Genomic DNA, 15127 nt, shown 5'->3' on the forward strand with positions numbered 1-15127 from the left:
ATTTGGACCTTGAAGGAAATAATACCGCCGTCCTACAGACAGCAATTTAGGTAAAAAAAGGAGTCTTGGGAAGGGCTATCCCCGCAGTTGCTTCCCTGGAACCACGCCATGCCCGCACCTGTTTAAATGCTTGCAGGACTTCTGCTCGCTGGCTGAAGTGCTTAAATAGCAGGTGCAGGGCGCCCGAGAGCAGGGGAGGGTAGTCATGCATGATGAGGTGAATGAGGACCCGCAGAAAAGTTCTGCCCCCTTCGTCATCAAGCTGCACGGCATTTTTTTCTTTTCTGCAACAGAAATAGCGGGATAAAAAGCACCAAAAAAAAAAAGCTTTTGACATAAATATTCCCGTACACACAATCTTCATTTGATAGAGCTCCTAAAACCAAGTGGAATGTGCCCTGGGATGCAAATTATGAATACCATTTTAATGTATTTTATAAGGATTTCAACCCTACAGTTATTTGCTGTGGTGGCAATCTCGTAGCAGAATGGACACTATGGGTAAAAGTTAATATGCATGAAATGTGTCAAATACTGTGATTAAAATCCRTATTGCAAAAACATTCATTTATGTCTTGGATAAATGGTGCCAACTTCATCCCCAGTCCAAGCTAATTGAAGTCAATGGCATTTCATCAGAGATTAATTTGGCCCCATCCCTTCCACTCCTTTCCTTTTCAACTGCTATTAAAATTTTCTGTAAGAAAAAATAAGCTCAAAAATAGTAAGAATTGCCAAAAGCATCATATTTCTAGAATCATATTTATAATCTGAAATGACAGAAAGCAGATTTACACTTAACATATCAAAGCAGAAATACTGTTTCCAAGGAACCATTTGGTCGCTCTGCTCATTTCAAAGATGCAGATGCCAAGGGCCGTGTGTTGTTTTACATTATGGGAGCTCACGGAGAGGGCTGGAGGCACCGCTCTTGCTGAAGGAAAACGGAATACGCAAGGGATCGGGCAGGAAAGGGCAGGACACCCAAACTGCACATCTTTCCCCCTAGCTCCAGGAACACTTTCAAGTCTAAGCCTTGTCTCAACAGGAATCATTTTTACTGGTATGACTACACCAGTAAAATTAAACCAATATAGTCATACGGGTAATAACTCTCCAGAGTAGATTTTTTCAGAGTCTCTTTTGTTGTTGTTGTTGTTCACAGTACATTTGAAACCACTGCAAAAGCTCTGCAAGCATAATTGGTGATCTACAGGCCTCTGGGAAGTCATAGGAAACAGAAAGCTGTCGACATAGTTTTTATAGTAATTTTAAATACAAGAGGTAATGATAAAGGTTCGTGTCCATCCATGAGAAATACTGAAGGTCTTCAACAACTTACTGGTCCGAGAAGCTTGTGACTATAGCCATTAGGTACTCCAGAAAGCCTTTCTTTAAAAGCACCCATGTGAGGCATTAGAAAGAGAAAGAGACACTTAGTGCATTTTAGGCCAATATATGAGTACAACATTCCTCATTTGCCTTTTAGAACATAACAGAAACTTTCTATCAACTCTTTTACAAGCAAAAGTGGTCAAAAGGGCGGTCATTTCTAGTCCCACCACCAACTGGGATCTTTATTTGTTTGAAAACCAGGTCTACAGTTGGTGGTGCTGGTAGAACACATCTAATCTCTGGAATTCAATCAAAGATGTCACTTTTCTGACTGTGTGTAGGCTATGCAATAAAAAAAGTAGCCAAAGAAAGAGCAAGCGGCATGAAAGTATACACAGAATAAAAAGAGAGTGTCCATGAAAAACAGCAACATGATGCATGTTGATAGCAACATGATGAAGAGATGCATGTAGAGAAGAAAAACTTCAGAGAACATACCTGCCAGCAAACATGGTTTCAGCCTGAGCTGCAATTTCATCTATGTCAGGAACAATTGCTGGAAAACAATCAAAACAAAGTTTAAAAAGTTAATGATCATGAGTTAGTCCGCAGAATACAAAGTCCTGGCATAGTACGAAGTTTTGCTTTATATTTTATAAAGCAAAAGCCTAAGCCTATATTCCTTGGCTAGGCCAAATTCCTTATCTGCAAGAGTCAGCAGGAAAGAAGCTGAACACACCTTATTTACTTATTTATTTATTTATTGGTGTATTACTCATCCTGAGGAACAGCCAGATTCTAGTTCTTCTGGTCTCTAGGACCAGAGCTTYATAGCACTGGGGGCTGCACCAGCAGCCCTCATGACCCACAAATAACACATAATATGAAACTTTACTTTTTTTTTGGACAACCAATTCCCACAAAGCAGCAAATGAGACTGTCAGAATATTTTTCATAAATACAATGAGCTACCACATTACCATACTACTTTAGTATAGATCTTACTATTTATGACTTGGATACTCCACTGCCCTACAGCACCTCCAATCACAACTGTCCCCTACTTGCAGGTCATCATGAGGACAACCCGCAGCCCTCTGAGCCCTTCTCTGGGCACAAGAAGATTCCCTGAAAAGCCACCCCATTCCCATACCGCAGTCACCTCACTTAAATCCATTCTCACCCACTCCCAAACACGGTCTGCTCTCCATTACATTTATGACCTGCAAGTGCTTTGGAAAGTTTAAAGAGAAGAGAATAATTTGTCATCACAGGAAAATGGGATCAGGTTTTCATCAGAGGAAGGCAGGGCAGCACATTTCTTTCTTACAGGAATCCATAAGATCCTCAGTTTTTCACAAGCTTTTCAGCTTCAAGTGACATGCATCTTGCTGGTGTAGCAGCGTTTATTGCTTGCTAAAATACCTGGAACTGCAGTAGTCTACACAGAATTATTGCACATTGCTCTTYAATGGCAACAGTTACCTGAGGCAATCCCTGGTGTGTCAGGTGGGGACGCTGTAGAGCTATCAACGCTCTCGTTGTTTTCCCCAAACTCTCTCTTATAGATGGACAGCATGTAGGATATTCTGTAGTCCAGTCTAACACTGAGAATAAACTAAAAGAGAGCAGTTTAAAATGAAACTGTTTTTTTCCCCCCATTTGGTAGGTAAAGTTTAGATTATTTTTTTCATAGTGCAATGTACAGGTATACAAGGCCATTTTAGGTAAATATATCCATCACCCAAAATATTTGCCAGATAGTAATGCTGTGATTTTCTTGCCTTCTTAGCATTTGTCCAGGTGCTCCAGGCTGCAGCTGCTTTGCCCTTACTGCCTAAAAGCCAGACCAAGACATCCCTACCTAGGTTAAAGCAGATTATTTTGTGTTTCAGCCAGACTTCTAATGCCTCAAGATATGCAGGGGAACACAGTTGACAGGATGCTATTGCTACCAGATAAGTTTGGCCTTAGCATAGCCTGTAGTGGTAGCAGAGATCCCTTTCCACACTACATTTTTTCTAAAATTGTTGGTGCTCTGTTCCTCAGCTGTGAAATCTGAAAGTTATCAAGGAAAAATTCAAATGTAAATTTTGAAGTTTGAAGCTTTCATTTTGGAATAGCAAGGGAAGTCACTTGGCCGTAGATGTTAGCACCAGTGTAAGGACAGGAGCATAATGACGTTTTGCACTTTACCAAGTGACCGCCCATCAGCTGAGTCTCAGTATTTGCCCAGGCAAATGCTCCTCGCCCACAGTAACTGTAAGCGCATGGTGGAAGAGGCTTAAGATAATTCACCTTATTTCACATCCAGTGGGGATGAAAGCACTTATGCTAAGTTACCACGACTCAGCTGACAGGTCGTGATTTAGCAAATGGTGGCAACTTGTTTGTTTGATCTCTTAACTAAAAATCACACAAGCTTCCCAGACCCAGGGTATTGTAATAGGATTTGACTAGGGTAACTAGGATTATGCCATCTAAAAGAGAGTAAAATATCAGTTTAAGCAGCATCATCTTTTCTTTGAAAACTTCTAACAGAAAGGAAGAAAAGCAGGTTTATTTTGGTTCCATGACCAATTTATCCCATATTTGTACAAGTAAGATATATAAAAATCTAAATTTGCCAGGTTCACATGCAACCAGCTGAGTCTATCAAGCCATCTGTTTTAATTCTGGCTGATGACAGAATGGAAATTGCTAAGTAGGAAATGCCTTTACTTAAAGTAAGAGGATATACTGAGAATTCAAATAATATAAACTGCAATATTGATATWAATAGAACAGTTAATCACCACTCTACTAATTATGCATGACAATACAATAAATCTACAATATGTCTACTTACCTTTCAGGGTAATAGCACAATAATGACAGGTAACTTGATTTAGATTAATCCTCTTCATTGAAAATTAAACAAATCAATTACTTTGCATTGCTTGTGAATTAAAGCCCTATGTATGCACATTTACTGTGTCTCATCCAACACAGGACTATTTGCTAATCTGCAGCAGTTTGATCATATGACTGAGCCATAACTAATAAGSCACAAATTAAGTAATCCATGATTAAGTCCTTTCTAACCCTAGATATGCTGTGAAAGAGGAAAGGATGAGAAAAATTAGGACTCTCCTTCCTGGGGGCAGGCAGGGAATGCACAAGCAGAGGCTGGAATCCCAGAATGATCACTGTGTAAGCAATTATACAGTTAAGATACAATACAAGCCAGTTGTTGAATAAAAGTATGAGTATTAAGAGTAACCTACCACTCCATAGTCTTTCAGATGATGAGCAATTAAGGAAATTTAATCATTTATAAATATTCAGAATAAATGGAATCCTTCAGAAGTGACAATGATCATCAGAATTTATAGAAAGCAGTGAAAAATTRTTTCATTGCGTGAGTATTGCAGAACAAATTGCACCGCTGAGATAACTAATAGCACAAAATGAAAATTTTCTCTCCGGAGATACGCTAGTGTCATATACCTCATCTGTTCATCTGGAGAAAATCACAGCAGCCCATAGACAGTTCTCAATCTAACAGCAGAAGTCTGGAAAAAGACTTCCAAAACGATTAACCTTGCATGATTTTGATGAATCTAGACCCCTGTTCTGTCCTTCATCAAACTACTGTTAGGAAAGAGTCAAATCCTACAGCCAAATAAGCTACTCCAATGTAAAATGAATGAGACTGGAAATGGACATACTGCCTTCTACCTCACATTAAAGACTAAAGGGCAAGTTCTATCTTCTCTCAAGTCACAGTGACAGAGTCTTTGCAGCATCTAGTTCCTTTTAGGTGTAACAGTATGGAAGGGCCACAGCTACATCTTGTACAAGCAGAGGAGTTATCTTTCTCACAGCAAAGTTATTTTTCCAGTGAATCACAGAGTAAGAACACAGGTGATAGAGCCTAGTGCTTTGTGAGTCAGCTAAAATATGTGAACTGAGTGACATGCAATACATCATCAATTATTATTACCTGCAAAATCTCAATAATTTTCAATTTTGTATCCATTACGATCACATCTTCACTCTCTGAGGTGCTGGCTTGCTTGCTTGGGTGGATGCTTGGCTGTACATCAGGGGCACTGATGGGAAATATGGATCCTCTGCTCAATACCATTTGGGTCATCATCTCTCCGACACCGTGGATTGTCCTCATAACATTGTTTCCTGTGCATCAAACACATACATACACATATTTGTCATCAATAAAGCTTGCATGAAAAGCTCTACATCACACATATGCCCACATACCAACTCCCACACAATCTTAACAGGTACGCTGAAAATTAAATCATCAATTACTACTCAAAACTTCAGAGAAGGAATTCACTCAAATCACCCAGAGGTTGGGGAACAATTTTTCACATTGATTTTCCAAGAGATTTGCTTATAGGTCAAGAGATGGAAAAGATGGCATTGGCTTTTCACAGCTCTTTCATGTTCGTGAAATTGAAATAAATAAATAAATAAAGTGAATGGTGGTTTACCTAATCTATCTCCTAGTCTGAAGGCATATTAGCCATATCTAAAATCATTTCTAAAAAACRTATAACCTATTCTTAAAAATATCTACTGATGTGTATCTCACATTGTATTGTATCTGCAGGCAATCAATTTAAGCACTTCACTGCCTCAATCACTATTAAACATTTCTTGATATTTAGCTTATATCCTCCTTTCTGTGATTTATGAGCTTGCTTTGCAGGGACAAGGGAGGAGCTCGTTTGCCATGCCTAGTCCCCTCAACATTTTCTCCATGAAGACTGGTCATAAAATAGGTGTTTGCCAGTGGGGGTGCCTTTAGCATCACAGAAGCTGGAAGGCTGTTATCAAAGTCTCCTGTATGTCACGCAGAGAGAGAGTAAAGATAGGAGGCCTTGAAAGTCTGATTAACTTCTCTATATGGGCCAAATGGCAGGTCACAAGCCCATGCAAATCCGTGCAAGTAATTGAAGAGAGAGCGATGAGAACCTCTACCACACGTGGATGATGAATACAGAGTAATGAATAGGAAGAAGAACACTAGCAAAGCCTGGAGCCACTGCTGGTTGTGTGCATTCCTGCGCCTGCACAGCAAACACAGTGGCAAATCGGCCTATATACACTTGGGTTGGCAAAACTCATGGTAGATATAATAAATCCTAATACAGAGACTATTCGGACAGTTGGGAAGYGTCCTTGGTGCACATTTACCTCAGCATGTGTGCTTTCATGTATCTGTGTGTCTGTGTTTGGGAGGTTGGGTTTGATGCCTTGGGAAATCCTGAGAGACGGTTGAGATTCTTCYACCATTCACTCCAACTCACAAAATCCTCCCCCTTTCAGAAAAATCCCAGGAGACCATCAGACTCTGAAGGCTGTCCTGAAAGTCACACTAATCTCTGGAATCACATTTCCTTTCTTAATCTGTGCCTGTGGCAGGGGGAGAACCCAGCTGCAGCAGTCCCTCCTGCTTCCACTGAGGCCAATTTCGCAAACTGCTCTTTCTCTACAATGACTTTTGCTGTGAAAAACATCTCTTTGAACCAACGACTCTCCATCTGCAAAGGTGGAGAGAAGAGTGCGAATATCATGATTGCTCCCTATGTGAATTAATTTTCTTTTCTGCAAAGCACAGATCTGAACTAATGAAGCAAAGGCAGGGAATGACAGCATCTTTTAAGAGATATAGTGGCAAGAGCTAGACTACACCAAAAGCAAACAAAAGAAAGGAGATGCAGCTTTGCTGAGGTAAGCCTGAGGAGTTCTTGAATGTCTTTTATACACTTTAATCACCACTCAGCACACAAGTTCTAGTTGCATYGCAGAGACCCTCTTCCTAGATAATAATCTGCAGAAAAAGTCCCAGCCATATTTTATTTTGCTAGCGAGAGCCTCCTCTTATGTCCTTCTTTCATCAATCTACAGAGATCAAGAGCAGTGCAGGGAAGGTGGATGCCTTTAACCCCAAGTTTAAAAGGAAAACACACAAAGAATTTGCTTTTCCAAAGTGAATGAGGCGGACTAGTGTCATGCTTGAGGTCCTGCTTGGCATTCATTCTGGTGCCCTATTGGTCTTCTGAAAACGATACGTAAAAGTCTCTGCTTTTTTTAAAAAAATGTGTTTCTCACTTTGCATGATGTTAGGGGGAAAAAGTTACAAGTCAGACTAAGGTCTAAATCCTCACATCAGGCTGGCAGAAAGTTCTCCTAAGAGTTCACACCAACATAAAGCAAATAAAAAGCATTTCAAACACTCTCCTCACTGCAAATTGAGAATTACACATTCACCTTTTAAGTAAAACAGCTKGAGAATATGGCATTATGTATTTATCTCTTGCTCCTTTTACCCCAGTGTATTAAACAACTCCTATTTGCACTGAACACCACTCTTTATACCAGCGTAAAGCTAGATTACTAAGTGTTCAGCGTTTCCTTAAACATTCCCTATTAAATCAACCCTTCTTTATCTCTGAACTGTGAAGCAAATCATCTCATTTGTATCATCCTGTCCTTAATGCTGACTGAGGAGCACATATAGACCACAGTTGTACAGAAGTGAACAGAATCAGAAGCATGGCTATTTGGGAAGGTCAGGAATTCTTTATAAAAAAAAYTGATTCAATGGTGTTTCCAGGAGGAGTGCAAAAGATGTTCTTCCAGAGACGCAGATAAAACTCCAGTTTGTCCCAAATGAGTCTGAAGACTTTTGCTTTATCTTAAAAGGTTCCTGTCCATCTCTAAGAACTGGAGTCCATTCAGTGTAAAGCTAGTGGGGGAAGGAAGGAGGATGGGAGGGGGAAGGAAAGAAGCTGCAGCTTCTTTTTGCACATTCCTTGATAAGCAATCACACAAACCTCACCAATACAAAAAAAAAAAAAAAAAACCCCTATGGGTAGCATATACGATTGCTGTAAATATTCATGCTGTTACTAGCCCTGCTTAAGAGCAGCATGCAACCGTTAAGCAGTTAGCAAGGACCATCACATGCACTCATTCTCACCAGAGCCCTGGTCACCCTCTCTTGCTAGGGGAGCGGGTAATCACTGCTCTCTACTTAGCACCTTGGGTAGAGCCCAYGTTCCTGGGCAAAACAAGCTGGGATTTTGCCTGGTGTGAGGGCTGCTGGGCCTCCCCCAACCCATAGCACATGGGTGGTGGAAAACAGCACAGTCCAGTGAATGGAAGCTGTAAGGCAGGCTCCCAAAAGAGTCTATAATAAAGACAAACCCTCCATCCACAACCTCCCTCGACCATTGGCCTCCGTGTGGCTGATCAAAACAGCTAGAGGCAGAAAAGCTAAGGAGGGRTAAGGTGTTTATTATTACAACTGTCATTTCCAATCGCATTTCATTAATGTGGAGGAAAGCATTTTAGTGAAGGAAAAATCTATTTAATTCATTTTGTTTTTATAGCTGATGGGAATGRTAATTCAATATAGCTTTATTTTTGTCAATAGCAAAGTAAGATACGGTGTCATGGGTAAATTCATCTTGGACAGCTTCTTAAATTGAGCGATACTGGCAATTACTCTTTTTTAATTAACTCTGAGCAGGCTTGAGGAGAACATTCACACGGAATGAAAATAATACAACACTTTTCAGAAAAGGTATTTCAGTAGCTATGTTTTGTGGGGTGATGATGAAACATAGGCATCTCTTACAAGTAGACTGCAGTCAACCAGCACATGCAGGCATGGTAGCTGGACTGGGTCTAAACCCTGAGAGGAACTATGCTGCTCTTCGAGAGAAGCCGTAAGGAACAATCATATATGTGAAGAAAGGGGAGATGCTTCTCTTCCAAAAAGATCCTTTTACGGGAGGTTAGTGTTCATGTTGCTCAGTTTTGCTCTCCTGCACAGAAATCTAGACCTAGTTTGGCATGAGTTTCAATCTGCCAGTCACAAACATCATGGGCCAGGCAATGGATCTGCTGCCAGCAAGTCCTTTCCCTTTGCCTTGCTTTTGTGTCCTCTTGAGCTGGAACATAGTTACCTCAGCAGGCAAATGAGTCTTAAAGGGCAAACAAGTAGCAAGCTTCTCGTGGCTTAGCAAGTCACTGACTGCCTGTCAGCTAAGCCCACACCAGTGCAAGACAACTCGCTCAGKGCCAGCTCAGTCACAGAGRTTTAGGTTCTTAGCATGTATGCACRCAGCAGCTAGAACAATGGGGCTGTGATCTCCAGAGCAGTTCCAAAGTGCTCCCTGAATACAAATGCACAAGGAAAAATTAATTTCCTGCCTCAGCTACAGTTATGAGTCAAAGCAGGAGAGGCAGTAAGCAGATGTGAACACCAGGCCGTGTGACCTTTACGTTAGAGACAAAGTGGAGAGAATTTTGAGATATGCCTTCATATGGTCTTGCCAGCCTTACCTCACACCTTTCATCTTTCCTGTCCTCTTTGAGGTCAAGGAAATAATACTCTAATGCAGCTGAAAGTAGTGGTAGGTAGGGAGCAGGCACTGTGAAGTTACAAGGCGCAGGCATGTGCCACCAACCAGATCTTTCATCAACAAACCACTGCAAAAATGTTCAAAGCCTTATCCAGCTCAGGACAGAAAAAGAGTTCAAGGCTGTCTCCTTTGCTCTTTTATTTTCCCCAGYTTCCCTCCCTCTCCCTGATTTCTCCTTCTCTGCTCTTCCCCCTGCCAAGGAAAGCCAGATGCCAAGGACATCACTGAAGTGGTGGTACCAATTAGACATTGCATTCCTGTGCCACCTCGTTACAGGCAGAGGGAGAGGCCTCCTGCTGAACATACAGTCTCACAAAGTTAGCCAGTGAAAACAGTGAAATCGCTGTAGGCACTGCTGGTAATTTAAAGGATCTGCAGATTGACAGCCACTAAAATAAGAAAGAAGAAGAGAATGCTTGTCATGTTTTGGAAAGACAACTAGGCATCTCCTTTTCATTACGTTTTATTACAGTGATCACAACTTCCTAATGAATATCAGTTTCTGTCACAAAACTGCAGCACATAATCTCATACTATTTGGCACGATTGACAACACAGAGGCCTCTCCAAGGAGAGACATTTTCCAAGGGAGTCAATTATGGGGGGGAAAAAAAAAAACCCTATAACAACCACCCAAGTAATCGACACAGTGGATAATTTGACACTTCATTTCCTACATAAACATACTTTCTTGATAAGTCATTTACTGGTTTCAGAAATTCTAAAAGCAGCATATAAAAGTAAACAACAGTCTGCTGTGTAACGCAGTATGGATGCTAAGTGACAAAACACCATCCTCGGAAAGAAAAACAACTGCCACAGGCAGCTGGCAATTCTCACTTTTCCTTCAAATGGCTCTTGCCAGTGGCTGTGCAGTGGCCTCCATTTGTTCTGATGCGACCAGTATTTACAGAGTTTGAGGTATTTCACAAACTGTGTGGGCGAGTGGGCTCTGGTGAGTGCAAAGAAGCAACACTCAAAGCCTCAAAGATTGGCAGCTAATGGCAGGGTAGGGACTGGAGAAGCAGGATGCTTATTGCTTCTGGAAAGCGACTTCCTAAATAGGAGCTGGCACCTGAGGGGTTCAAGAAACCTGGCGCTTAATGACCAGCTAAACACAGATGGGCCACTGCTCCAACAGCTCATCATTAACCTGTCCATAAAAGCTTAACACAGTGTTAAGAAAAGGCAGGGGAAGAAGTCAAATCACGGCTTTAGCAGAAGTGTGGCATTTCTCACACAAAAGCAGCAGACTACCAGCACATATGAAAATAAGACTTAAGTTACAGAAACAGCTCTCTGATCTCACAGAACTTGACYGTTCTTTGGCTACGGCTGCTCAATGACCTAACGCTTCAACCTCTTGCACATACCTCCAAGGAAACACTCTGCTTCCCTCGTAGCAGGACACAAACCAAACAGCACGTGCTGCTGCGAAAGCCCTTTAGCCCTTAAGCAAAGAAATGCTGAGGCTGAAGGACTGCAAGGAATAAAACGCTGCCCCGTGACCTCACATGGCTTTTACATACCTCTTTGAAACTACTTCTCTGCGGAAATGGATTATCCACTTCTTGAACAAAACATTCCCACTGGATTTACCAAAGATCCCAAAAGACACAGCAGTCTCTGAAGGCCATCTTTGCTTTACAAAGTGAGCAGATGGCCCACCCGCAGCTCCTCCCGCTTCCCCCTTCATTCCCAAAGGCGGCCTTTGGCTAATGCCCAGCTGCAGTCTGAATCCCAAGGTATGGGACAGTATCACTTCCATCTGTGTGGTGCACTGTCAGCTGCACAAACTGTTTAATTACAAGTTTTCTTGTTCCACTCYTGTGAAGCACGAGCCTCCCACTTCCCAAAATCCTCCTCAGGACTTCAAGAATTCCAAGCCACTTCCCATGTCCCCCTCAGCACCTCAGCTAGTGGGAGAGGAGCGTTATCTCAACACCCTCATCTCTGCCTCAGCTGTTACCACCATCATTCCCCATAAAACCTCCCTCTTCTCTTCCTCACAGATGTGACTCATTCGGAGGTGGCTCAAAGACAGTCAAGCCTTGTGCCATGATATGAAGGGAAGGGATTTGCTTTCCCTCCTGTCCGTCTCCCTCATCTCCAGAGCTGCTCAGGAGGGAAGAGGGATGACAAGAGCATCAGAAGGACTCCTTGAAGCCACTGCCTGAAGCCCATGAGCTCCAACCACCACCCAGAGTCCTCCACCAACTGACTGCTCCCGTTTCCTTAGAGAGCAGCCTACTTAGCCCCTTTCTCCCATAGCAGCTCCTTTCACCAAAGCCTTTCAGGCCCCTTCCCATTCCACAGCCTGAAGAAGTCCCAGAGCTTTCCCAGTCCTCATCAGCCATTCTCCTTCACCTGCTGAACCCCATGATACAATGACTTCTAACACCTTTTACCTGCATCATGTCTCCGAACACCTCTTCAGAACCCAAACTTTTCCCATGTAAAACTGACTTTATGCACCTATGGCCCTTGGTGTGATAAAAATGAATTTTGTTAGTGCTCTTGAGAGGCTTCAGGATAGCTCCCAGGCTCACTGCTGCATTGAAAAACATCTGCCAAGTTGCCTAGAGTCCAAAATCTTCACTAAAAGTCAGCAAAAGCTGACTTTTTCTCAAGCTGTTCCTCAAGGTTGGCCTTCAACTACGTTTTAACTACAACTACACCACCAAGTTGCCTTCCAAGCAACTCCAAATGCCCTTGGTTGTGTGGATTTAGCAGATACCTCTAATATTGCTCCACCGAATGCTTTTAAAATTTTTGTTTATTYAGTGCTATCTTAAGGCATGCAACGCTGGCCAATCCTTGGGGACCCTCTGGCAGACAGCCATACATGCAGCAGTGCCAAGTTACCAAGAGCTAAATTCAAAGCCCCATGGCAGCTTTAATTTTACATTTCTTTGTGTTTGTTGATTTGTCTACCTTGCTTCATGCAACTTAATTTTTCTGCATGAAAAGTTATAGCCATTTATAAGATATATAATAACAACACTTCAATACCTAAAGGAACACATTTTATTTCAAGCCCTTAAGAGCTATATATTATTTGCCACCAGCATAAAGCCTTATTGCTCTCTTTGTGGAAGAGGTATTAATTTTTACCGGTTTCCCACACAATGTGCTCATAAAGACTTCAGAACCTACCACAAACAGGATGAGAACCACACTTTATCTCTTCATTAAACCATTCTCCATTCCTCAATAGCCAGATGACCTCTGGTGAGTCTCAGAGGAATCTAACACATGACATTAGGGGCAGAAGGTGAGTCCACATTTTATATCAGAATTTATATCAGAACTGATGATGATGATGATAATAATAATAATTTCAAGATTTTTTGAAGAGCAACAACACATAATGCACATTATTTTGCCACCACTCTCTGCATAAATGTGGACATGACTGCCCTCACATTACTGCATGCTCTACCACCAGGCCACCATGAAACTCCATAAAAAGTCCACCTCTTCCAGACATTCTGCAGTCTCTCCTGTCAAAAGTATAGCTTTTCTGCCACGGACATTAGAGAAGGAAAGGATGAAAAACATGCATGCTTTCTTGGAGGAATAAAAGATCATGGGAATCAAGCATTCTAGTTGAGACAGGTCTTCAAAACAGGCATCTATCCCCAGAAGATCAAAGGTGGTCTCTGGAATCACATCAGTGCACAAGCTGAACGATGAGGCAAAGAATGATCAGAAAAGAGAAATAGGCCACGTCAGAAAATTAAACTATCAATCACACTGACCTCCCCTTTGATCTGATCATATTCCRCAATGAAAAGCAGTTGCTTCTCTACAGACATCTGATCAACATGGCCAACTTTCCTAAGAGCTCAACTTTTCTTTTTCTTATAACTCTGTGTATTCGTAAACTGCTGGCATAAAATATTGTTCCAGCCTGCAGGGCAGCCACAGCTTCAGCATCTCTGCTAATCCAAAGTGCCTGAAAAGATATCAAATTGTTAAGTAGTCAAAAGAGCAGTTAATAGACATGGATGCAACACTGAGAAACAGTAACATGTTTTCTCATAGTCCTGGGTGAAATCTGGTCTTCCTCGGTCACACTGGACGCACTGGGGAAGCAGAAAAGACCGGATTCCCTGCCACACTACTATGCAAGGGCTCCTTTGCAAAGGAACTGCCAAATTCCAGGGGGGAAGTCTTCAAGAAGAAGAGGTGCCTGGGGAACGCTTCCCCCTTGTGAATCCTGCAAGGTCAAATGCTTTGGGAATATTGTGAGAAAGAGGCAAAGTCTGCAGTGCGACATAGCAGTCCAACTGGTCCTGACACCTCTTGAAGAAGCATTCCAAATCTTGGGACATCTATGGACACATCTTTACTCTTTACTCCCTTTATTCTTCATTCAGAAAGAGTATGCTACCAAACTAAAGACAAAGAGCTTGTGTGAAGACGCAGGTCTGTCCTAACAAGGGCTGTTTCACACTAGTGCCCAGCACAGTGAACAGCATCCTAAAACACACACCCAGCTTAAATTCAAGGACGTATTTCCTTGCATGCCATTATAATCATTCCCAAACATAATGTTAACTAAATAGCACTGCGCTGCATGCCAAATGAGTAGCCTGCCTGCTAACACTACCATGACATTTCATCTTTCAGGCCTGAAATATGCTGTAGCTGCATGTTTTGACCAAAACCAGTTATCTCAAAGATCAATCGCTCTGAGAGAAAGATACACATTTTAATTCACAGAGAACAAATAACCAGCGCCGGACAAGGCAGACCGACTCCTGACTCTGGAATGATACAGCAGACTTTACTTTTTAATTAAAACATAAGAGATTATAACACCCATTAAAAGTGTCAGAATGACAGTACTAGCAAGGGAAGTCCTTAGCAGAAAATGTTTCTTTAGGATATAGGCATCATATTTTAGAAACTCCTTATTTCTTATAATTTAAGGAAAAGAGGAAAGTGCTCCAATAACGTCCAAAATGATCCAAAGCTATGATACTCTGAAAAAGAAGTTGGCTGCAATGTTTTCAAGTCTATTCACATTTAGGATGCAATCTAGTAACAGTAAGAAGCTTTTCCAAAAAACACACCTCTTTTTTTTTTTTTTTTTTTTTTTTTTTTTTTTTTTTTTTTTTTTTTTTCTATTTTTTTTTTTTTTTTTTTTTTTTTTTTTGGCTTCATCAAATAACATCACGCCTGAAAACTGTATGCACACTGATTTACCCCTGGTTAAAGTGACTGATGGGGGCATTAACATCAAGCTTTCCAAAGGATGTAAGGCATAATATGAACAATAATGTAAGGATCTGTCCCTCACAGCATCCTCCTGGGCAAGCTCCAAAGGTGTGGGATAGATG

The 15127-nt window shown here is 41.6% G+C and overlaps 1 protein-coding gene across 1 annotated transcript in view; it reads right to left on the bottom strand.

Annotated features, from left to right (window-relative positions):
- The window catches only part of ITPR2 (inositol 1,4,5-trisphosphate receptor type 2), a 240023-nt gene that overhangs the window by 136937 nt on the left and 87959 nt on the right, over window positions 1–15127 (bottom strand). Inside the window, exons 22-25 of the mRNA XM_026043261.1 lie at window positions 5321–5514; window positions 2821–2953; window positions 1834–1891; window positions 119–284 (exon numbers count right to left, since the gene is read on the bottom strand). Of these exons, the coding sequence (XP_025899046.1) occupies window positions 119–284; window positions 1834–1891; window positions 2821–2953; window positions 5321–5514 (551 nt within the window). The remainder of the gene's footprint in view (window positions 1–118; window positions 285–1833; window positions 1892–2820; window positions 2954–5320; window positions 5515–15127) is intronic.

The sequence above is a fragment of the Nothoprocta perdicaria genome, unplaced genomic scaffold, assembly GCF_003342845.1.
Source record: "Nothoprocta perdicaria isolate Ctin4 unplaced genomic scaffold, notPer1 scaffold_324, whole genome shotgun sequence".
In the NCBI taxonomy this organism is placed as follows: domain Eukaryota; kingdom Metazoa; phylum Chordata; class Aves; order Tinamiformes; family Tinamidae; genus Nothoprocta; species Nothoprocta perdicaria.